The sequence below is a fragment of the Rhinolophus ferrumequinum genome, chromosome 11, assembly GCF_004115265.2.
Source record: "Rhinolophus ferrumequinum isolate MPI-CBG mRhiFer1 chromosome 11, mRhiFer1_v1.p, whole genome shotgun sequence".
Classification (NCBI taxonomy): domain Eukaryota; kingdom Metazoa; phylum Chordata; class Mammalia; order Chiroptera; family Rhinolophidae; genus Rhinolophus; species Rhinolophus ferrumequinum.
Genome location: NC_046294.1, coordinates 50155321 through 50179509, shown reverse-complemented (window position 1 = coordinate 50179509; position 24189 = coordinate 50155321). Strand labels below are relative to the sequence as shown.

General features: G+C 53.0%; 1 protein-coding gene across 10 annotated transcripts in view; it reads left to right on the top strand.

The window, feature by feature from the left end:
• GDPD5 (glycerophosphodiester phosphodiesterase domain containing 5) overlaps window positions 1-24189 on the top strand; it is an 89616-nt gene that overhangs the window by 29943 nt on the left and 35484 nt on the right. For 7 of the 10 annotated variants that reach the window (XM_033120467.1, XM_033120463.1, XM_033120464.1 and 4 more), the window contains 2 exons: window positions 5319-5401; window positions 16503-16679. In XM_033120467.1, coding sequence (XP_032976358.1) covers window positions 16563-16679 — 117 coding nt within the window. In that variant the 5' untranslated portion in view covers window positions 5319-5401; window positions 16503-16562. Of the gene's footprint in view, window positions 1-2885; window positions 3053-5318; window positions 5402-16502; window positions 16680-24189 lie in introns of all 10 variants that reach the window. The other 3 variants (XM_033120469.1, XM_033120468.1, XM_033120466.1) reach the window with 2 other exon arrangements.

Below are 24189 nucleotides of genomic sequence, written 5' to 3'. Positions count from 1 at the left end.
GACTGGGCTGGTTGCAGACCCGCCGTCTGACAAATGAAGGCCCTGAGCCTAGAGAGGAGGCCGACCTGCCTTCCAGTGGCCACGCCAGGCCCAGAATCCAGGGCTTCTTGCTCTTAGTCTCCTGCTCTCTCCTCGACACCCCTCCCCCCTCTAGAACCCAGTTCCGGTCCTCTGCAAGCTCTTTGTGAAAGACGCTAGGAAGGAAGGATGGTGGGCAGGGAACGTGTCAGCCTGGAGATTTGTCAGCCCAGATGTCAGGGGCTAGAGGGGCATTCTGGTGGCTTTAGCCCAAAGGGGAGGTCACTGTGACCAGTAGGCCCAGAGTAAAGGGGCTGGAGGGGGGGCCTGGGTAAATGTAGACTGAGTGAGGGTGCAGAGGAGGAGAAAACCAGTTGTGGGGGCCACAGGTCTTTCACGTAGCCTGATAGCCAGGGGCCTACCAGCCTGGTGGACCAGAGGCTGCTGGGCCCTCCCATCCGGGTCCCTTCACAGATGGTGCTGGAATGTAAGGGACTGGAAGGAGCAGCAGGTGTGTGGGAGATGCCCGACAGGTCCTGTCACTGCCCTCGAGGGCATTCGAGTCAGCTCTGGAAATAAGGCCCACGTGTAACTAGGCGCATATAGAGCGCTCTCTAAAAGGCAGACTCTGGGGAGAACAGGGCTCGCTGGCAGCCCAGGAGATGCTCAGCAAGGGGAAGTGACCGGCACAGGTAGCCGGAGCTCCACAAAAGTGAGAGCTGGCAGGCAGGGAGTGGACAGGTAGGCCTGGTCCCAAATTTTCAGAGCCCAAGACAAAAATACAAATAGAGGTCCCTATGTCTTTGTCAGGTATCTGAAGGTTATAAAACACACCAAGAAACTGTTCAATAAAATAGTCTGATTTTTTTTTTCCACATTGACAAACATATCTTCATAATGCAAATTGAAATGTATATATCAAGTTATGGTTTTATATGACTAAAAGTGACAAAATGTCAAGGAAGACTCAATTTAATTATTAGTACATCTGGGTGTTTTGAGAGCTGCTGATGTTCAGAGGAGTAATAAGACTTAGTTCATATACTATTTATTTCATAAAATATATTTTGTTGTCTTCATCTTAGCAAGATCACTGTAATTGTTGTAATCAAGATTTTCATATTTGAAAATTCTCTGTTGATGGTAATAATCTAAAGGATTAAAAATAAAATGCAACTGTTGAAAGGGTATAGAATGTGAATATATTTCCATCAAAAATGTAAATTAAATGTAAAGAAAGGAAACTTTGTATTTCCAAAAATCATTTTTATTCCTTGAAAATACTCCAGAAGTCAAAACTATACACATCATAATCAATGAATATCAGATTTTAAAATAAAATAATTTAAACAGAGATGAAATATTAATTCAAATTTTTGAAGATTTTATAAATAGGAAACTATTGACAGTTCTAGTATTTAATGTCCAATCGAGTTGCCAATGTAAAGAATTAGTATCACACTTCATGTTACATTGATTTAAATAGTATGAATTGTTGAATACAGTAGTCTCCCCTTTTCCGTGGGGAATATGTTCCAAGACCCCCAGTGGATGCCTGAAACTATGGATAGTACCAAACCCTATACAACTGACCCTTGAGCAACTCGGGGTTTAGGGTCACTGACCTCTGAGCAGTTGAAAATCCTCGTATTACTTAAGTTGGCTCTCTGCCTACGCAGGTTCTCAACCGTGGGTTAAAAATGCAGTTGGCCCTTGAGCAACATGAGTTTGAACTGTGCAGGTCCACTTATACTGAGGGGATTTTTTTTCAAGTCAGCATGTAAGTGGACCTGCACAGTTCAAACCCATGCTGTTCAAACGTCAGCTATATTTACTGCTTTTTCTTACACCTACCTATGATAAAGTTTAATTTATAAATTAGGCACAGTAAGAGATTAATGACTAGTAAAACAATTACAAAAATATGTTGTAATGAAAGTTATGTGAACGTGGTCGTTTAGCAGACTAGCACAAAACAACATAATATTTTTTTTCTTATTTGAGAGCTTTCACCTTTTCACTTAAAGGAAGCAATTTCCAGCTTTTCTTTGGCGCATCCAAACTCCCAGCATCACTGTCCTTGCACTTCGGGGCCTTAAGTAAAATAAGGGTGACTTGAACACAAGCCCTGTGAGACCGTGATAGTGGATAACTGGATGGCTATGAAGTGACTAAAGGGCTGATTCCTGTTCTAGGTGGAACGGAGCGCAATTTAAAACTTACGAATTGTTTATTTCTGGAATTTTCTGTTTAATAATTTTGGACCGTGGTTGACCGCAGGTAACTGTGAAACCTTGGAAAGGGGGACTGCTATACTGTAAGGTGTTCCCCAGACACCATGTGCATTTACTGTGAATCCCACACTAATTCAGGAGTACTTTTAGAAAGACAAACTGGAACAGGGAGAGAAGCTAAAAAAAAAAAAAGAAGATGCTCCGCATTACTGGGAAAGGTATCGTTCAGTCCTTCCTGGCCATCGTCATTAGTTTCTCGGAAACTGCAACTTTAATGAAATGACATAAAACCAATTTTACCCTTGATAAAAATAAGAATTAAGTTCCTACGACATATTTCTGGTCATAAAAACGTCACCATACTTGTAAATAAATACCCAAAATACTTTTAATATTAAACATTGAAATAAATATGAGCTATACATACATGTAAGGAAGATGAATAACAACAAGTAAGATAATGAATTTCCAACCCACTCATTCCAGCTCAGGGTCAAGGATGGCCTGAGCTTCTCCCCGCAGCTGGAGCTTAAATCTAGGTTTCTGCAGTCACTCATGGATTTCAACCATATATGCGTCTATTCACTTACTTAAAACCCATGTTTATTCCTCCAATTCTTCATTTCATTGTAGAAATGCCAGGCCATAATAGTCTTGTAGTGCAGCCCTGTGGGCCTACAGATGAAGGCACCGAGGTGCCGAGAAGGAAGGGTACTGATCTACCTACGACTGCCCAGCAGAGAAGAGGCCCCCTGGCCAGGTTTCACAATGAAGAGGGAGGGTGCCGTATTTGAGTTCAGGTAAAATCTGAACAGCTTTTGCTATGTCTCAATCAGCTTCCCTTCCTTCATCAAACTGCTACCCAGGCCACCTGTGATAGGGCCCTGGCGAGATCCTGCAGGGAGTTTCTGCTTGAAGAGCCACTTCCTGTTTGGGGCTGAGCACTTCCTTCAAGTGACTCACAGGCTCCCTCTGGCCCCCTGCTGGGAAGCCAAGGTGGGGGTGGAGACAGGCCTGGGCCCGGCCACCCTCTGCCTGCGACCCCAGCTGGGTGACCCTGAGGCTGAGCAGTGCCACAGACTGGAGGTAGGAGATGGAGCTGGAAGGAGAATGCTGGACTCTTCTCCACACCCAGCCTGGTGGGCAGGGCTCTGAGAGAACAGGGAACTCGGGCCCTGAGCATGGGGGCAGCCTCCGCATCCAGTCATTCCCACATCCGCTTGCCAGGGTATCTGCTGCCCAAAGTGGGGCTGACAGCAGAGCTGGGACCCTCCCCAGGGCAAATTCGTGACATTTTCTCTTCTTTGAAGGACAGTGAGGTGTGATCGAAAGAGTACTAGGCCAAGAGTCATGGATTTGAGTTTCTGACACCAACTTTCTGGTGACTTTGTCAGTTCCCGGCCCCTCTCTGGGCCTCAATATCCATGTCTGTCTAATGGGGGGAGGACTTGCTGGCTGTGACATTTTGTGGCACTCTGGTATTGTAGGATTTACATTAAGAGAATTGGGTTTCTATTCTGGCTCTGCCACCTTGCTGGGTATGTCCAGCTCTCAGAGGACATATTTCCATTTTAAAATTAGAAATAATAATAATCACTTTAGGCATTTTACATAATTTAATCCTTATATCCACCCTATGGGGTAGGATGATGATGATGATGGTGATTGTCTTATACATAGGGAGATTGAGGCACAGAGAGGTTCAGTAACTTGCCCAAGGCCACACAGGAAGAGCCAAGCTTCTAACTTAGGCAGTTTGAACCCAGTGTCCATGCTGTTAACAGCTATGGTCTTGCTACTCAAATTGTGGTCCCTGGACCTGCCAGCACTAGCATCACCCAGGAGCTTGTCAGAAATGTAGAATCCCAGACCCCAACCTAGATCTACTGAGTCAGACTGTATTTTAACAAGATCTCCAGCTGATTTCTTTGCACATTAAAGTTTGAGAAGCCTTGCTTTATTTATATTCTCTCTGTCACTTAGGCCTCAAAATCACTGTGGGAGATGAAGGAAATAAGTGTGCTTTGTAAACTGTAAAGTGCAGTACGTTCAGGGTACTGTGAGAAACCTGGGGGCTGGAGGTGAAGGGAGGCAGGGCTGGGGGTGCCCCAGGAGTATGTCTCCAGTAGCTGGATGTCATTTCCAAGCTGTCTATGATTCCAGCTCTGCCGGCTTCCTGAGTCTTAGCTGTGTGTTTCTTTCTGGTGTGTGACTCGAGGGCCGAAATGAGTTGGAGAGCGTTCTCATTGGCATGGCCTTGGGCTGGGCACCAGGCCTGAGCCACCACTGCCCTGGGTCTGCAGGGCACTAGGACATCTGGGTCCCAGCCCTGGCTCTGACTCTGATACTCTGGGTGACCTAGGCAGGCCCCTGGCCCTGCCAGCCTGTGTCCCCTGGTGGGCAATGTGGCAGCATCCTCTGAAGCCCCAGAGCCCTGTCCCCTCCCCTCCTCTTTTTTCCCCATGGCCTGTTGGCACCTCTCTCCTCCCAGTTCCTGGGCAGGAGGACTGTTAAGAGCTGGTGATGGGGGAGGTGGTGCATGAGTCAGAAGTCAGCCACATAATTGCGGTGCCCCAGATCCCGCCTCCAGCCCACTGGCCCTCTCTCAGCGGCTGCTTTAGAACAGCTGGTTTGGCGGCTACCACCGGAGAAGCAGGTCCCTGGGCAGCACGAAAGAGCCTCTGCCCCCCAGGAGCTGGGCACAGCCCCAGGTTTCGCCCCAGGGTGGCTGGGCCTTGGATCCTGTGTCCATGGGTCCTGGGGTAGAGGGGGAAGAATGGTTCAGGGAGCAGGTTATACTGGGTTTGGGGTTGGGGCTGGTTTGTGGGCAGCATGTGGGGAGGTAGGACTGCATGTGTAGGGTCTCATGGCCCACAACTCACCCACACCGCTCACCCACCAGCTTGGCTACTTCTCCAGGGCAGGGGCTAGATATGACCCATCCTTGGGTCCCACAACCAACACAAGGTGGGCACAGGGTGAGGGCTCATTAAGGGTCAGGTGGGAAAGGAAAAGGCGGGGTGAACAGATGAGTGATCTGATGAGTGTGTCCCCTTGTCCCCGCAGCTCTCCCAGTGACGTGACATCACCAACTCCGTGGACAGGACACCCCAGGGGCCCAGCTCACAGCCACTGGTACCTTCTTCCAGGTAAAAAAAAGAAGGAAGGAAGGAGGCGGAGAGAGAGGAGTTAGAGACAAGCTACACAGGGCAGCCCACTGGGTTCTAAAACAATGTCTGTCTCTCCCGTGGGGCAGCACTCTACAGTTTACCCAAAAAAGGCAGGGGGAACAGGGACTATTGTCCCATTTTTACAGGCAAGAAAAAAACCTGAAGCTCTGAGTAGAGCTGTGTCTTGCTTAGTCCAGTGTACGTGGTACTTATTTATCTAAGCACCTTACGTGTATGTTAGCTCATTTAATCCTCACAGCAGCCCACGAGGTTGGCACTATTATTATCCCCACTTTAGAGATAAAGAGACTGAGGTAAGAGGCGTTAAGGAATCTGCTCAGTTAGTAAGTGGTAGAACTGGGTTGCCAACCCAGGCAGGCTGGCTCTTGGGTACACATTTTCTAGAGAGTGACGCTTCAGCAAAGGAATTGGAAGCCTTGAATCATGCCATTGGCATGAAACTCCAAGGTGTGCTGGTGACCGGCTCCGGGGACTTCCTTCCTCAGCATTCACACAAGGCCGGTTTTCTGTGATTGCTGAAGGGAAACCTGGAAATCTGAAAGAGGGGAAGAAAAGTTTAGGCGCTAGGTGTTCAGACTTGCCTGGGAGAAGAGGGGCTGCTACTCTTCACAGAACACGGTGACTAAGAGAGATGTAAATGACCCTGAGGATCGATGTTCTGTGCTAAATCTGAGGGCATCTGATACTAGACCAGGAACAGAAATGTGCACGCAGATAGCAGAGGTTTAAGCAAAAATTGTGGCAGAGAAAACTTTTTTTTGAAAACACTTAATTGAGACTTTTTTTAGTAACTTAATTTTTCTGTAAATAGGGAAAGGCTAATTATTATTCAGAGGCAGAATTGGGAGCAGGCTCCTAAGTGGCCCTGAAATTGTGTGGTTTTAAGAGGCTCTGATGGGTTCCTTCTTTCCTTCCTTTGCGCATTTAACCAGCTTTTCTGACTGACAAATAAATGGGCGCCTCCTTAGTGCTGGTCCAGTGCAGGAATACAGGTTCTCTGCCCAGTGAGTCCTCAGCAGGGGTGGGGACTGGGCTATCTCGTCTCCATCTCCCGGTGCAGGGCCGCAGACACTGCGGCTCTTCAGGAAAGCTTGGCTGAGTGGATCAGAAGTCTCCGCCTGGGGAAGCTGTCAGCCTGGTGGGCAAGGCCGCTGCGGAAGCGGATAATTACTGTGCACAGAGGCCTGTGATCACGTCTTCCAAGCTCTGCCAGATGATGTGAGCACAAAGGGAGGAGGCAATAGGCTTCCGTGGGGGTGTCAGAGCGAGCGGGGCACAGGGTCCATTTGTTAGGATGGGGTGATGGGGAGGGCTTTCCTGGCAGAGGGCCCAGTATGAGCAAAGGCATGGCCGTGGGAAGGTGGGTAGTGTGGGGCGGGGAGGTGGCGAGGTGCAGCAGGTAGGTGTGAGAGGAAGGAAGCAAGAGAGACTCCTTAAATGGTACGACTGGCTTCTCTTCTCACCCCAGGGCCTGTTTGGGAAGGCTGTTTGTATAATAACTTCATTTTACATAAATAAATAAAATAAATCATTGCTTTCCATTCCCTCAGGGGGCAAAAACTAGTCAGAGACAAGTTTGCTCCGTGCAAGTCTCTGCCAGACTCAGCTTCCTCCTTCTTCTCCTCCTCTCTTTCGGGCACCTCTCCGCCCCTTCCCTGGGACTCAGGGAGAGGCTTTGGAAAAAGCCAGCCTGACAGAATCACTTGGCTCCTGGGAAGGTCTGGGGTGTCACCCCAGGGTGAGAGGCTGATGAGAGTCTCCCCCCTTACCAGGCCCTGGGCTGGCCCTTGAGGCCCCACCAGAGGCCCTGGGGATATTTGTTCACTCTGCCTGCTCCAGGAAGAACCTGACAAGTGCCAGTTTTTTTTTGGTTTCTTTGGGGGGCGGGCGGGTGGCAGGGGGCAGGCTGCTTGTGTCGGAGGGCCCTCCTGCAGTCCTTGCTTAAGGAGGGAACCGCTCGGCCCTCCAGGGAGGCAGGGGCCCGTCACAGAGAGTATACAAGCCCGTGCAGGCCAGTCTGCTGGGGAACCACCACCAGGAGCCATCCTGGGGATTTCTGCGTGGGAAGGGAGGCTGGATGGAATGGCTCCAGGGCTTTCCTGGTGCTGACATTTGAAGACTTTAATAGTCTGAAATCCAGGGATAGTTCCAAGATTCCTGTTGGGTTAAACAAGGATTCCATAATTGTCTGAGTCTTGAGTGAGGTGATTCTAAGACTCTGGTTTAGAGAGTTTGCAGCTGGAGATTTTGAGTCTGAGATGCTAAGCTCTGCTCTCTAGGCAAGGTCAGGTCACACCTGGTGACTACTCTGCCCAATCTCATAGCCCTGACTTGGGAAAGACAGGTGCTTTCTGTACCAGGAAAACCCAAGGTCCCTGGGCGGGGTCCTCATCCTGGCTCCTGTCCAGCCTGTAGCCCCAAACATACGGGTCTGTCCCCCGAGGGCCTTACTCTGCGTGTGGCTCAACAGCCGTATCCTGACCTCCACCAGCCTTCGCAAACCAGCCTCTGTAAACCGAGGATCTGGTACTTACCTGTGCAGCTGGCGAGATGCTTCAATGAGCCAGTGTGTGGGGAGGCTCTTTATCAACTGGAAAGCACTGGGCGTGTGGTTATCATTGTAGCTGCTGTTTCTCCATGAGGTCGTTCCCCTCAAAGAAAGGTCCATGTCTGGTTCTCTGTGAATCTCTTTTGGCTCCCAGCCGTGCCTGGCACAGAGTGGAAGCTTCTTAAACATTTACTGAATGAGCTAAAGAGCCTTCAGTATGGGACGAATGGTTCCAGAGACCACAGTTCCCTGGGAGAAGCAGGGAACACTTCCTGCGAGAGGGCAGCAGGAGGGGCAAAGGAACTGGAGAGCTCACGTCTGGGGTGAAGCGAGCCTCCCTTGTGCTGCCGTCAGCCTGGGCCTGCTCCCCAGAGAAAGAGCAGGCCCCCTTCCCAGGCCCTGGGCTGGCCCTTGAGGCCCCTGAGGTGTCTCAGGACCCAAGTGTTGGGTAAGCAGGAGGCTCTGACACTGCCTTGGAAAGAGATCAATGGCCCTAATTATGACATGATTGATTCTTTAAGGGTTCCTGCTAAGCCCCAGCCTCGGCCATTGAGTACCTTTTTCCCAAAGAATGAGCACAGGTGAAGGGAGGACAGAGTGCTGGCCCACCCTGTCGTTGTCCCCCCCAGGCCTCCCACCAGGCACCTCCTCTCCCAACCTCTCCCTGCTGGCAGCTGTCTCAGCAACAGACTGCCTTCCTGCCCTGTGTCAGCCCACCTTCTCTGCTGATTTCAGTAGAATCTAGGGCTTTCTCGGAGGCCCAGAGAAGTGGAGTGACCTGCCCAGGGCCACGGTGTGGTGATGGCAGCCCAGATCTCTCAATTCAAACTATCTGATGAGGCCCACACAACGAGAAATAGAGCAAATCTGTGAGCATGCCTCGAAAGCTAAGGCTGTGCTGGAGGGTGGCAGGGAGGGGTCCGGGATTGGCTGGTCCCACATTTCTCTGGTGTTTTCAGGCCTCAGAGAATGGGAGTCCCAGAATTAGCACACACACACCCCCACACACCTCACCAGGGATTTATCTTGTTGTTTGGGTTTGGTTGTTAGTTTGAGGAAAACAGCCCAGCTGATGAGCTGCTTGGGGGCTTCCCTGCTGCCCCTGAGCCCCCAGAGAGCGGGAGGACCCTGTTGGCAGCAGACCCCCCATCTCCCACCACTACGAGATGGAACCCACAAGGGGCTAACTTGCTGTCTGGAACCTGGGGACACCCTTGGCCCTGGGAGAGGCCCTGCTTCCCCACGCCCTGCCACCATGCTTTCCCTGTGCTATTCCTTCCCCTAGAGCCCCCTTCTTCCCTTTGGGCTACAAACCTCCCTTATTTCTGAATTCCGCTTAGATCCTGCTCTCCCCAGGAAGCCGCTGTGCAGTGATCAGTGCTAGGACCAAGGAAGCACAGGAGCTGTGGGTCCAGAAGACCTTGACACAAGCAGGGAGGGTTTCCTGGAGGAGGGGCCACCTGAGCTGACAGGAGGAGGAGTTTGCAGGCCTGAAGGAGAGGCCCAGAGCTAAGATGGCTTAACAGGCACACCTATGCTGGGACGGGATGGGCAAAGCAGTGAGGAAGGACCACAGGGAGTCCCTGGTCTCGCTCTGAGGCCATGTTCCCCACACGGTGGCAAGGAGTCACTATGGCCTTAAAAGCCTTGAGTTTTACGTTCAGTGAAGTTTGGCGTCATCACTGTGAGTTACCCAGGCCGTGACTCCTGTACCTCGGTCTCTGTCTAAGATGGTAGAGGCACCTGGCTTGGGGCTGAGAGTGACGAGGCCTCTAACCTTGTCTCAGGCCTCCCTGCAGCTCTCATCCTTATTTTAACTGCTCCAGTCAGTGGCAGGCTCAGGGCCCCTAGGAATGTAGGGGACTCTTCCCCTCAGACCGGTCAAGGACCGTGGGATGGTCCTTCCCTCCTCCCTGTGCTGTCCCATCTCTGCTTTTCTCCTGGGAATGAGGAGAGAGCTGGGGGAGAAGTGTTCTAGAAGCTGAGTGCCTGAAAGGTCCTCGGGGATCATCTGGTAGTGTTCAGACCCTCCCGTGATACAGCCGGGAAAGCCGAGGCCAGAGGCCGGGGGAGGTCACCCCGCCTGCCAGTGGCTGAGCTCAGCCTCAGCCTGTCAGTCCCAGGGCTGGGCGGGGGTTAAGGCCCCAGTGAGGGCAGCCATAACCAAGAAAAGGAGCGGTTCCTTCTCCATATGTGTGCCCTGCCTCCTTCCATGGGCCCTGGCAGGCTGCTGGGAAGGGTCACGTCTCTGCCAACCCGAGCCCGGTGCCTGACGTGGGGTGGGGGGGTTCCCTTTTCCTCTCCGGCGTTCATGGCTCCAGTCCATGCCCCTGTTCCCCTGGTGCCAACCAAAATATTGAGTTTGGCCCTTAGAGGTGCAATTTGCAGTGACCCAGATGTTGTGGCTGGCATAGACATGGAAGGCGGCAGAAACGTGGGCACACACTCCCCCACCCCCGGAGGGGCTGGTACTATGGAACGGTTTTAGGACTGGCAGCCCTGGGTTCAAATCCTTCTGCCCCATTAGCTGTTTAGCCTTGGGCAAATCACTTAATGTCTTGGGTCTGCTTATCTATTCATCAATCGTTATAGATATCTAAATTAAATACATTTTTAAGGACAGTTTTAGGTTTACAGAAAAGCCGATCGGAAAGTGCAGAGAGTTCCTGTATGTTCTCCCTCCTGCACCCCACGGTTTCCCGTTACTAACATCTTACGTTAGGGCGGTATGTTTGTTGCAACTAATGGGCCGACGTTAATACAATATTATTAACTAAAGTCCTTCGTTTACATTAGGGTTCACTCTTTGTGTTGTATATTCTATGGGGTTTGACAAATGTAGGGTGGCGTGTTCGTCATTACAGTATCATACAGAATAGTTCCACTGTCCTAAAAATCCCCTGCGCTCCCCACCCCTAACCCCTGGCAACCACTGATCTTTTCACTGCTTCTTCCACAGTTTGGCCTTTTCCAGAATGGCATGGAGTTGAATCATACAGTGTGTAGCCTTTTCATTTTGGCTTCTGTCACTTAGCAATATGCTTTTAAGGTCCCTTCATGTTTTTTTGTGGCTTGATAGTGCATCTCTTTTTCTCATCGAATAATATTCGATTGTCTGGATGGACGACAGTTTGTTCATCGATTTGCCTGGGACCCATGTTTTTAAACTTTAACAGAAGGCTGTCAAGCTCAACTTGGAAGGTTGTCATCAGAAGATGACACAGGTACAATGTTCAGTGTGGGCCCAGCAAGCCCCACGCCACCTTCTGTAACTACCTTCTCTCACTTCTCATAATGTTTTTCAAGATTCATGTTGTAGCCTGTATCAGTGTTTTATTTCTTTTTTTTTCTTCATTTTTATTGGGTAATATTGGGGAACACTATGTTTTTCCAGGACCCATCAGCTCCATGTCAAGTCCTTGTTTTCAATCTAGTTGTGGAGGGCGCAGCTCACTGGCCCATGTGGGAATCAAACCGGCAACCTTGGTGTTATGAGCACTACGCTCTGACCACTAAGCAAACCAGTCGCCCCGTTTGCTTTCTTTTTATCGCAGCCTTGGGTCCTTTTATATGTTATTCCATCTACTTCCCATTTCTCAGATGGGTAAAGTAAGGCTCAGAGAGAGCTAGTGACCTGTCTGCAGTCACATAGCAAGTCAGTTGAGATAGACAGGCTGCAACTCAGGCCCTGACACCTGGCCTGAGATTCTTTCTCAGGAAAGGGGGTGGACTTGGGGCCAGAGGCAGCAGGATCTGGGGGCAGTGAGGGCCTGGCAGCCTGGTGGTCACGGGAGGCAGGAAGAACAGGGAAGTAGGTCGGGTGCCTTCCCGGGATGTCAGGGAGGGAGAGGACTCTGCAAGCTCCATAGTGGGTGCTCACTGCATCTCAGTCCTGGCACCTGGAAGGCCCTTCCCTGTGTAAACCAGAGGCTTTGGAGTTCAGGGCAGGGCCCAGGAATTCAGACAGAAACCGGGACTGTGGGCTGAGGGGGGGCCCTCGAATGAACATCAGGCCCAGTGGTGGGGGATTCTTCTTGTCCCAGAGCCAGCAGGAGCTCCAGGCAGGGGGTGTCTCAGGAACTTGGCTGATATCAGCAGCCCTGGGAGGCGGCTTGGAGAAATCAATTGATCCTAAGTAATGCCATTAGCCTGGCAGGAAGAGGAGTGGGGGAGGAGAGAGAGTCTGGTCTCTGGAAGCTTGTCCTAATGACCAGTGAACAGCCCATCTCTGTTAGCAGAACTTGCAGGCCTCCTCGGATATATAGTCCAGGAAGCCCCCCATGTTTCCTCCTCTGCTGCCCTGTACTCGCCACTGGGGACATGGGAATAACTCAGGCCAGCCCATGGGGGAGATGGACATATCCACAGTATTCACACAGGGGGCCCAGGAAGCGTCAGGGAGGCCCAGGGCTATGGGAGGCCGGGGAGCACTCTAACCAAATGTAGGGCTCAGGGGAGCTAAGGGTCAAAGGGTCAGGAAGTGTCAATCAAATGAAGGGACAAGTTCTGGAGTGGTGAGGCTGGAGGAGCTGGACGGGCCACATCCGGTCAGGTGCCTGTTAAAAAGCTCACTCTGGCTGCAGGTGAGAGCTTGGATTGGCGGGCAGTGCCCCCTCCTGCCACCCCCTCCCCCGGCCCCTTCCCCAGGGCAGTGGCCAAGGGAATGGTGAGAAAAGGGCTTTGAGAGATGTTAGAAGCAGCTTGGGGGTGGTGAGAAGGTCAGCGTGGCCATGCTGGGTTTGCAGGGCCTGTGTGACACCCCACCCCCACCCCCACCCCCAGACAGCCAGGAGCCTGCTATCTCAACGGAGAGGTAGAGATTGGGTGGCCTTGGCTGCTCCTGGTAACTGAAGCCGTGGGAGTAGACGAGATGGTCCCAGGAGAACATGAAGAGGAAAGAAAAGAGGTTTGCCTCCCAAAGATGCCCCTGAAGTTATGAATAGTGTGAAAATTCATCTGGGGTGAGGTGGTTCCAAGAGCCGCAATCAGCGGAGTCCTGGACTGAGGCCTGGTGCAGGCAGTTCTACTTCCCTCTTTTCCAGATCTGAAGTGGAATTTCCATTCCTTAGTGGATTGTAAAGCTCACTTGTGGGGGTGGGGGAGCAGGGGAGGGCAGAGGACATATGGGAACTAGTCCCAGGGTTGGGGGTCCTGAGGAGGGAATGTGAGGGCCAGGGAACCTGGGTGTGGGCTCCTGTTCGCAGAACGCTCACCTGCTGTACCTCAGTCATTGCAGCCACGTGCCCTCCTGGCCCGCCACCCGCGGCATCCAGTTTCCTATAGAAGTCCAGGCAAAGGCTGTTACCCCATTTTTCAGATTCAGAAAGCAAGGCTCAGGGAAGAGCTGAGAGGCCGCAGCCACAGAGCAAGTCAGTGGCTGACACGGGGTGAATCCAGGCCTCTTTCTACGTATCAACTGCTTCCTCCCTTCCTGGGGAGGTGGGGGCAGATATGGTGCTTGACCTGATAGTGGAGGCCCTAACCTGGGGGTGCATGGGGTGCGATCTAGCTGAGTAGAGCTGAGAGCATCCCCATCTCCTCCCCAGTCCTCCCAACCCCATGGGAGCTAAGATGCCTACAGCAGCATCCCCATGCCTTACTGTCCCCCCAAAGCCTGGGCTTGGCTTGGCTCAGAGAATCCCCAGCAGCTGCACCGTGATCCACACCAGCCCCCGGGAGCCATGGGCCTGGCGGCTGCAGCAGACAGTTCCCAGCCATTAGGAGGCACCAGGTCAGTCCGTGTTCCCAGCAAGCCCCTAATGCATCTCCCGGCTCAGACCGAAGGCGGTCATCCCTGTGCTGAGGATAGCGTTTGGTGGGGGTGGGGGCAGGGGCCCGTAGGCAGAGGCTGTGAGTGAGGCCGAGGTGGAAATCGTGGGTGGGTCTGAAGCCCAGTGCGCCCCTGTGGTACAGCCCACGGTATTTAGAGAGGGCAGCGGAGGAGCGTATCTCACAGGCCTCAGCTCAGTGCTGCCTCCAGGAAGCGTGCCCTGACCCTCCCTGCCCACAGCAAAGGCCCACAGCCTCCCTCTACTCTCTGCATCCTACGCTGCACTTAGAGCCATGATAGGCCTGTGCTTGCAGGGGTCAGCAAACTTTCCTTGTGAAGGGGCCAGGCAGTATGTATTTTAGGCTTTGTGAGCCATACGGGCTCGGTCATAACTACACAACGCTGCAGTGACAGTTAAAGCAGCCATAGACAATATATAATTGAATGAGTTTGACCCTTTGACAATGAAACTTTATTTATGGACACACGGAAATTTGACTCTCATATAATTTTCCTGTGTCACAAATGTGTTCTTGTTTTGATTTTTTCCCCCTAAATCATTTAAAAATGTAGAAAACCATTCTTAGCTTGTGGGCTATACAAAAATAGGTGGCTGGCCGGATACGGCCCATAAGTTACAGTTTGCCAACCCCTGGGTGAGAGCAAGGCCCCTGGAGCCAGACCACTTGGCTCTGCTGTGTGACTTACAGCACATGGCTAAACCTTTCTGTGCTTCACATTTCTCGTCTGTAAAATGGGGATGGTAATGATAACACTTTGGGACTGTAAAATGGTGAGGCTGCTTTGGAACATGGCTTTGGCAGTTCTGTAGAAAGTTACACACAGGTACCCAGCAATTCCATTCCAAAGTATATAGCCAAGAGAAATGAAAACATACATTCACACAAAAACTTGTTCACAGCAGCATTATTCGTAACAACCAAAAAGTGTTAAAAACCCAAATGTCTATCAGCTGATGAATGGATAAAATGGTGTATCTGTACAATGGAATATTATTCAGCCCTAAAAAGGAATCAATACTGATACATGCTACAACATGGACGAACCTTGAAAACATTATGTTAAGTAAAAGAAGCCAGTCACAAAAGGGCATGTATTGTGTGATTCCATTTGTATGAAATGTTCAGATTAGACACATCCATAGAGACAGAAAGTAGATGACTGGTTGTCAGGGGCTGGGGGTGGGAGTAGGGGAGGTGGGGGCGTGACTGCTAATGTGTATGGAGTTTTTTGTTGGGATGATGAAAAGGCTTTGGAATTAGATAGTGGTGACGGTTGCACAACTTTGTGACGATCCTGAAAACTGAATATGCTAAGTGTTGCACTGTACACTTTAAAAGGGTGAATTTTACAGAGTGTGAATTATACCTCAATAAAAAAATAATGATCCCCCATCGGTTACTGTTAGAGTTAGTGCATGGAGCACTTGGAACGGTGCCTGGTGCCTAGTCGGGGGCTGGTCGTGCCCCTCAGTAGTGCTATGAGGGCCCTAAGACAATCACTATGTCTGTCCTGCTCACGTTATCTCCAGGGCCTAGGACGGGGTCTGATGCAGAACAAATGGCTTCAAGTTTCCGGAGTCCCACAGACCAGGAGTTGAGTCCGGACTCCTTGGGCAAATCATTTTGCAGCTCTGAGCCCCAGGCTTCGCATCTGTAAAATGGGGCAATAATAACAGTGGTGGGTGTTGAGGATCAGATAATACCTGACATCAGGGTGTGTGAGGTGCCCAAGCCTAGGGCCACACTTGGCCATTGCTGGCGCCAGGAGGCTGGGCCCCAGCAGGTATCTCCAGGGCACCAAGCAGGGCTGGGGCAGTTGCTCCTGGTGGCATCGCAAGTCGAAACACACCTGCCATTCTTCCACTAACCTCCCACGGGCCCCACCGGGCTGGGTCTCCCTGAGCCTGAAGGAATGAACACTTTGGGGCACCAGCGCAGATTCCCAACTGTGTGACCACAGGCCAGGCTCTGCCCCGCTTCTCTCTCTCAGCCTCAGTTTGTTCAATTATCAAATAGGTTTAGGGCACAGCTCCTGCCACTTCAGGTGTTGTGACAGTGAGGTGGAACAATGAATATAAAGTGTTCACACAGCGCCTGGAGTATTTTAAGTGCTCACTACATGTGAGCTTTTATGACCATTTATTTTAAAACATTTATTTGGAAAGTCGACGATGTACTAGGCACTGTTTTAGTTCCTGGAGATATAACAGAGGATGAAACAGGCAAAATCCTTGCCTTTATGAAACTCACATTATAGTGGTGCATTCAGACAAGAAACAAAGTAAGTGAATTACATTTGAGAACATGATTGAGAAAATAAAGCTGAGAATGGCTGAGAGAGTGTGGGAAGGAGTTTCAGTTTTACAGAAGGTGACTTGGAAAAGTCTGGTTGACACGAGGACATTGGAGGAAAGCCCTGAGGAGAGGAGGGGACAGAGGGCACCACATGGGGTTCTCAGGGAAGAGCAGTGGGCAGAGGAAGCAGCAGGGTGTGCTGAGCCAGTGCGGCTGGAGGAGGGGTTGTGGGTAGAGCAGGGGTGGGTGGCAGGGGACTGTCCTGGGAGACCTGCAAGGGTGTGCCTCTGACTCCAGGTGGGACTGGGACCCATGCAGAGCTCTGCAGAGGCTGACTCACCCTGACCAAGGCTACCATGACCTTTTCTGTGGGACTGACCCCCCACTCTCCCCCACCTCACAGACCTGTGCTTCCTCCCACAGGACAAGCCTGGGGCCTCCATGGGCTCCTGAGGGCCGGGCGCCAGGGCCTCGGGCACGAGCATGGTGAGACACCAGCCCCTGCAGTACTACGAGCCCCAGCTGTGCCTCTCCTGCCTCACAGGCATCTACGGCTGTCGCTGGAAACGCTACCAGCGCTCCCATGATGACACCACACCGGTGAGCCCCCGTAGGACTGGGTTAAAAAGACCCAGGGAGCCCCAGAGCCTGGGGGGAGGGGTGTCAGCTCTGTCCCCCTACTGTGTGGCTCTGGACCGGTCAGTGCCCCTTTTGGGTTTCCATTCTCCCTCTGTCAAATGGGCCCATGGCAATCCTTGAGTCTCGCTGAGTAGGTAGGTATGGCCATCCCATCATGGGATACAGCCAGTTGTTAACTTTCCTCCGACAGCATGGGGACTGGGCAGGGAGGGGCACGCCAGGAGAGAAACTCCAAGGTCTACAGAAGTCTTCAGCTTGCTGGCAGATCCAGACGGGTAGGCAAGCAGTGCCTGGATAGAAGGGCGAGGAGGTGGGTCTAGGAGCTGGGAGGGCGAGGCCCTGGCACCAGGCCTCAGTCACCTGAGCCACAGGCCTGCCAGAGCTGGCAGCAGGTACTCAGCCAGATAAAGAAAGCCTCCTCCGGTGTTCAGCTCCGCAGTCCAGACTCTGAGCTACACTTCATCCCTGGGGCGCTATCAGCCAGTGAATCTAGTTTCTTCTCTGAAGGAACCCAATTCCTTTAAGAGGGAATGGAGAGCGCGAGATAAATTGTGTTTATCTAAAAGCTTTGTTACCTGAAAAACAACTTTCCTCTTCTCTCCTTGTCTGTACAAAGCAGCCAGCCTCCAAATTCAGCCCATCCCAAAACAGGCAGGAATGCCAAGGGTGGGAGTGGCAGCTAAAGGTCAGAGGGCAGGCATCACAAGGCCGTCTGGATGGGAAGGTTGGGGAAGTGTCCCCTGTGTGCCCTCCTTCTCTGCCTGTGATGGTGAGGGACACAGTGCTAGACTGAGTCAGGAGCCTGGATTCGTGATCCCCACATGGTGAGAAGCAGGGACCACCTGGTGAGCTCCTGGCCTCATGCATGGCCATCTCCCCACTCTCAGCACAGAGGCCATGAGCTGCACGGAGGCCAGGGAGAGGATGGGGCCTGGCCACGGCCACAGGGCAGGTCCCCGCACTGCTGGGATCGCAGCCTCGGCCCTGCCTGGGACAGCCCTTTCTCTCTGTACAGATAGGGTCTCCCCACAGTGATGCAGGCTGGAGATTTGGAGTTAGACAGACCTCAATTCCCAGTTGTGCCTCTTCTACTTGTACTGTCGACATAAGAAATGTGCAAACTTGTAGAGAATTTTTATTAGAGTTGATTTGAGCCTAACTGACGACAGTGCCAGGAAACAAGATCTCAAATGCTCTGGAGAATAACAGGTTTGCAGCTTCTTTGATGCATTTGGAATTAAGGAGGAAAGATTACATGAAGGTGGGAGAACACAAGGTGGGGATTAGATTACAGGATAGATTATGTGCTCTCTCGAGGGTGGTTACCCTTCCCAGGGGTCCGGAAAAGAGGCTTTTCAAAGCTGTGTTAACCTAGATGCACAGAAACAGTGGACAGGGCTTGCTTAAGGCAAAGATAAACCTTTTTCTAAAGAAGTTACAGGCCTAAGATGTGACTCCCCACCATGACCTGCCCAGTTAGGAACTTGTGATCGGATCACCCTGTGAGGTTCCTTTTAGTTCGATTTGTTACGGCCCCTTTTTCATTGACAGTGCCTACTTGACTTTGAGCTGTCTCGCCTGTGAAATAGTCTACACCCCTCTCAAGGAGCTGCGGGGCGGATGGCGTGCCATAGCAACATGAAGTGACCAGCACAGTGCTAGCTGTGACTAGTCATTAAGACCAGTCATTCCTGACTCCCGACCCTTGGCCTCTCCATCTCTGAAATGGAAGAGCGGTTGGGCTGACTTTAGAAGTCCTCGGCCACTCTGTTTTATGCTGAGCTCCGTTTTCCCCAGAGATTTGGGGCAGGCAGCAGGGCCTCCCTGTGTCGGGAAAGTCAGAAGCTCAGCAGCCAACCTGCGCCCCTTGTGTCTTGCACCAGGCGCTTTGCTGAACACTGACACACTGCCATTCATATTTCTCCCAGCAAGCCCGTGAGCTAGGTGTCATGGCCACCATTTCACGTGAGGGAACTGAAGCCAGGATGTCAGTGACTGGGCCGCAGTCACACAGCTGGTGAGGGACAGAGCTCTGGCCCGGTGGTGTAGGTCCAAACACTCATGGTGGGGGTGGGGCTGGAGGGTGGGAAGACAGCTGAGGCCAGGGAAGGAGGATAAGGATGGCTGAGCTCCCAAGCAGGAAGCCCTGTGGACCATTGGAGTAGATGCTGGAGGAAGGTGTATCTCCCAGGACATACATATCTCCCAGGTGTATATCCCCTGCTGGGCTCAGGGCCAGCCAGTCGTAGGCTGCAGAGTCAGGAAGTGATAGGTCCTGGCTGTGGCCAGCACAGGGCCCAGGGTGGAGGAAGTGGTTCGCTGAGACCGGTTTTGAGATGACTGGGAGCCCGAACAGTGCAGGTTCTGCAAATGCCAAGGTCTGGGGTGCACGGTATGGGACAAAAGCAGAAAGGGCCTCAGGAGGCCACACGCCAGCTTGACTGGGAGAGGGGAAAGGGTTTTGCAGCAGCTCTGGATGCAGGGCCTCTGCGGGAAGGGCTGAGCTCCCCTCAGGTGACCCCAGGCTTCCGGCTGAGGTTGAGCCTCCTTCCCTCTTCCCTGTCACTCCCTCTGCTCCTGCTTCCCTTCCCACTTCCTGGGCTGCAGCCTCAGTCTGCTCACCCATCCTCTCACTCTCTCTCCGCTCTTCTCTTTTCTCTCCCTCGTCCCTCCCTTCCTCCCCTGAGATGGGGGGCTGGGCTTCCTGGCCTGACACAGTGAAGGAAACAGCTGTCTGGTGTCTCAAAGTCAGGGCTGGCGCAGAGAAGGTGCTCTGCAAATTTTGCCGAACAAGCTGAAGCCCTTGTATGAGTTCCGGGAGCACAGGTTGGGTTGGGAAAGGGGAGACGATGGGGCCTGGTAATAGAGGAGAGGCCCCTGGCAAGGGAGCCCAACTCTGGGCCTGCGCCTCTTCTCATCCCCACCTTCCCCTCCTCCTTTGGGGACCTCTTTCCCGGCCCCCACCCCACCCAGGCACTGCCTCCCCTCAGGTCCTCTTGGGGGAGACCCCCTGCATCTCCCAACTCAGAGAAGCCTGGGGTCAAGTTCTATGAAGCCAACATCTGTGAAATGGGGTGAGAGACAGGTGATGAGCCGCAGAAGCGTTTTCGTCTCATTGGCAGGCTGGGAAATGAAGTGTGAGAGTCAGAGGTACAGTTAACACTTGAGTATGTATTGTATGCAGGGAGCATATGGCTTACATGCATTGCCCTGTTGACTGTTATAACACCCTTTTGGGGCATGTTTAATTGTTGTGCCCCATTTATGGAAGGAGAAATCAAGGCTTAACACCGTGTCACACCTGGCCTCCATGATAGATTTGCAGCAAGAACCTCAGGAAGCTGGAGGAGGACTCGTGTGTTTTGAGTCTGGGTGGTTTTACATGAGAGCTTACAAGGAGAAGAAAGGAGGGCCGGGGAGGACGTGGGAAGCTGCCTGATGGAGGAGAAAGAGCACGGGACCAGGACTAGTGGGAGAGGATAGGAGGGTCTTGAATGTCACACTCGGGACCCTCTGTTTCCTCGTGTTTCCCTGACGAGCTTCTGGCCCTGCAGTACAGTTTGCTCACACTGTCTCCTCCCCCCAAGACACACACTTGACAAATGAGGAAATCGGAGACTTAAGAGGTGAAATGACCTATTCTGCTGTCCCCAGCCCAGGCAGTGGAAGAGCCCAGCAGCAGGAGGCCCGCTCACTCCACAGCTAGGAAAGGGAACCAAAAGCTTTTTATAACTGGGGATAATTAATTGGTTGTTTTCTATGACTCATTACCCTACTACTGCCAGTTAAGGATGGTAGGACAGAAGACAGTTCTCAGGCTGTCCCCATAGCCACCACCCCCACCCCAAGACTGTTCCTCTATGGGAGGCAGCAGTGTCAAAACCAGCTTCTCTGTGGCAAGAGGGGTACAGGTCAGGTGCCTGGAAGAATTTCCCAGCCCGACGCTAAAGGAGACAGTGCCAGCCAGCTTTCTTGCACTTCGGGAGTAGTTTGCCTTTGGAAGGCCATCTTGAGCTTGTGTGACCCCCTCCGTCTTACAGACGGGGCTCCAGGAAGAGTTAGTGACTTCTTCAAGCTGAGGCATTGAAGGCACAGCCTGTACTGCCCTTAGTTGCACCCCCGGTCCTACGCCCTCTCCCCTGTTCCATACCAGGCTTGTCTGGGATGCACTGGGTACTTATTCAATCAGCAAACCTGTCTTAATATCTGTTCTGGGCCCAGGGAGGGTCACGTGTGTATCAGACCTGGTCCCCCTCCCTTGAAGCTTTCAGGTGGGTGGGGGATCAGACAAGACCAACATACCCAGACCACCCAGGTGATCACTACCAAGTCGGGGGGAGTCGAGGTGGGGGAACCCCAGGCATCAAAGCTTGCCTGAACTGGTGTCTGAGAGAGTTAGCCCTGTCACTCTAGAGTGGGGAAGTGCTCCAGAGTGTCATGTGTTTAGGAACTGAAAACCGTTCGACCCCAGTGTGACTCTGATGTGAGGAGGGCAGGGTGTTGCCTGGAGCTGTGCTGGGCAGCCTGTCCTCAGTCCTGGGCGGTGGGAGCCTGTCCTCCGTCCTGGGCGGTGGGAGCCTGTCTTCCATCCTGTGCCATGGGAGCCTGTCCTCCGTCCTGGACGGTGGCAGCCTGTCCTCCGTCCTGGGCGGTGGGAGCCTGTCTTCCATCCTGTGCCATGGGAGCCTGTCCTCCGTCCTGGGCGGTGGGAGCCTGTCCTCCGTCCTGGGCGGTGGCAGCCTGTCTTCCATCCTGTGCCATGGGAGCCTGTCCACCCTCCTGTGCCATGGGAGCCTGTCCTCCGTCCTGGACGGTGGGAGCCTGTCCTCAGTCCTGGGCGGTGGGAGCCCAGTCAGACCTGGGCTGTGCGAGGACCACTCCAGTTAAATCATGGAGAATGCACAGTGAGGGAGGTGGAGAGGGCAGGGAGCCAGATGAGAAAGGCTGAGGCCTCAGCCTGGGGAAGGGGAATGCAGGAGGGAGCAGAGGGAGGGGTTCTGGAGACACCTGGAAGGTCTGACTGTGTGAGATTGAGAGTCTCTGAGGAAGCTCCCACATCCCAGGATTTCCAATCTGGCTGGGTGAGGCCGTTCCTGGAGATGGCAACCATGCTGTGCCCCGTGGTGAGTGAGAGGGGGAAGGTGGTCTCAATGGAGTCCAAGAATAGTGCCGTGGGGGTGGGTGAAATACAGACAAAATAAATCTCCCCACCCCCAATTGTCTGCATCCTATTATGGGAGCAGGAAGACACCTGCTGTGCAGAAATCCACTGGCACCCCTCTGCCCCCTGCCACACAGGCCCCTGGAGCCGTCCCAGGGTCACCTCACCCTTTCACAGCACTGTCCCCTCTGCCCGGAATCCTCTTTCTCTCTCTTCTCTCCCTCTCAGGGATAATTGCAAATGTCTACTCCTCTAAGAAGTACTCCCCACCCCCCTCTAACAAAAAAGTCAGGCCTGTTTCCCTTCTTCCCTCCCTCCCTGGGCTTCAGCAGCTCCTTTGGCCTGGGCTGCCCATGTGGCTTGTGACTTTCTGTGTCTTCCACTGGACTCTGTTTCGAGGGCAGGGCCAGGCTCCCAGGAGGGGCTCAGGCAAGGACCAGAGGGATGACCGAGTGGTGAGCTGAAGAGCGAGTGGTGAGCTGAAGAGCGAGTGAGGAAGCAGTTAGGGCACGTGCCTGCCATGTTGCCAGTCGTGTGTAGAGCAGGACCCCAGTGAGGTCTCAGGAGTTAGGTGAGTGCAGGTGCATGCCGGATTCCCTGCTCCTGGCTGAGGCTGGCAGGGCAGGGTGCTGATTCAGCTGCAGGACCTCCCAGGCTATCCTTGGAGCTGGGGTGGGGCTCTGCCAGTGGGCAGAAGGATTCCCGGCTGGCTCCCTACCTCCCTGTTCTATCAACACCATGTATGCCTGTGACAGAGATGTGGGGCAGGCAAAGGTGGATGCCCACTTGGAATCAAGGTGGGCTCCCTGGATGAAGCAGCCTTTGGGATGGGCTCCTGGGTTTAACTGGAGTCAGCCAGAAGCACTCAGTCGTTCCTGGCTGGGGGAGCTGCAGTCCGAACTCTACCCTGCCTCCTCCAGTGATTTAGTGTGTGACCTTAGGCACTGCCAGACCCTCTCTGGGCCTCAGCTTGCTCGTGGGTTAGATGGAGGTACAAATCCATGCCCCAAGGGTCCAGCTAGATAAGGGATAGCAACATGCCTCATGTCCTATACCAGAGGGACCACCGCTCCAACCTTGGGGGGAAATGGTCCTCCCTACAGACTTGCAACGGGATGGCTTGTTCCCATCTCTGGTGCTTTGGGGAAAAGGGGCCCAACATGTCAGAGAGGTGCCCTCTGAGCTTCAGTTTTCCCACTTCTGAAATGGGGATGATAACACCCCATTTTATCCTTTAAACCTTACAGGGTGGCTAAGAGGATGAGAAAACGGGAGATGATATTGCATCTATGAGAGAGAGAGGAGAGGCTGGCAGAGCCCGGATTTGCTGCTGCGCAGAAAGCTGAGGATTTATCTCTGCAATAAAAGCAGGCCATCTCTGGTCTTCAGAAACCCCCACACCCCACCCAGCTCCCCTCTCAATGTTGCTGAGGGTACCTGGCATGGCCATTCATGCTCCAGGGGAAGCGGCTAAGCCTCGTTCATGACACTCGTGGCCACCTTGAGCAGCTGCTTGGGTAGTGTCGATGGCACAGCTTGGTGGGGGATCAGCAGGGGCTGTGCCCCACACCGCCCTGTGGCCTTGGCAGGGCCCTCTGAGGAGCTCTGGGGTAATCCTCCTAAAGGGCCTCCAGCACCTTGCTCAGGTCTTCCTGAGGGCCGGAGCCACCCACAGGATGGGTGGAGAGACGGGGTGTCCCAGGCTGGGCCTGCTTCCATTCTCCTGCCTAATGGTGGCTCTGACTGCCCCCCAGCAGAAGAAGGGCAGACAGACACCTAAGTGCCCTGCTCTCTGGAGCCCAGAAAAATAAATCCAGCCTCTGAGGCTGTCAGGAGCTGGCTGGGGTGGGGATCTAATCCCTTTGCCTGCTCAGCCCTAATGCTGTCATACATCTCAAAGCTCCTCATACCACCCCTCCCCCAAATCTCCCGTGTCAGGGCCAAAGTAATTCCTGCTGGGACCTGCCTATCCTTCCCTGCCAGGAGCGCCCTGCACCCTTCCCAGCTGACATTTCCTAGGCTTTTTCTGTGCAACAGCCCTCCCATTTGGAACTTGATGAGGGTGAAACAGGTTGGGGATTGGAGGAACTGGGTGCCTGAGATCTGGCCCACAGGTGGGCAGACCTGTCAGGTACCCCTCAATTTCACACTCCATTCTCTGCAGGGCTGTGTGGCACTGAGGGCACAGTTAGACTCAGGGACCTCGAAACAGAGCCAAGACCACAGGGGTGTCTCGGGCCAGAGCTTAGCCAGACGAAAGGGGCCGTGCCAGGCAGAGTCGTCACGTGGGGAGAGGGCTGCCTCCGGGCA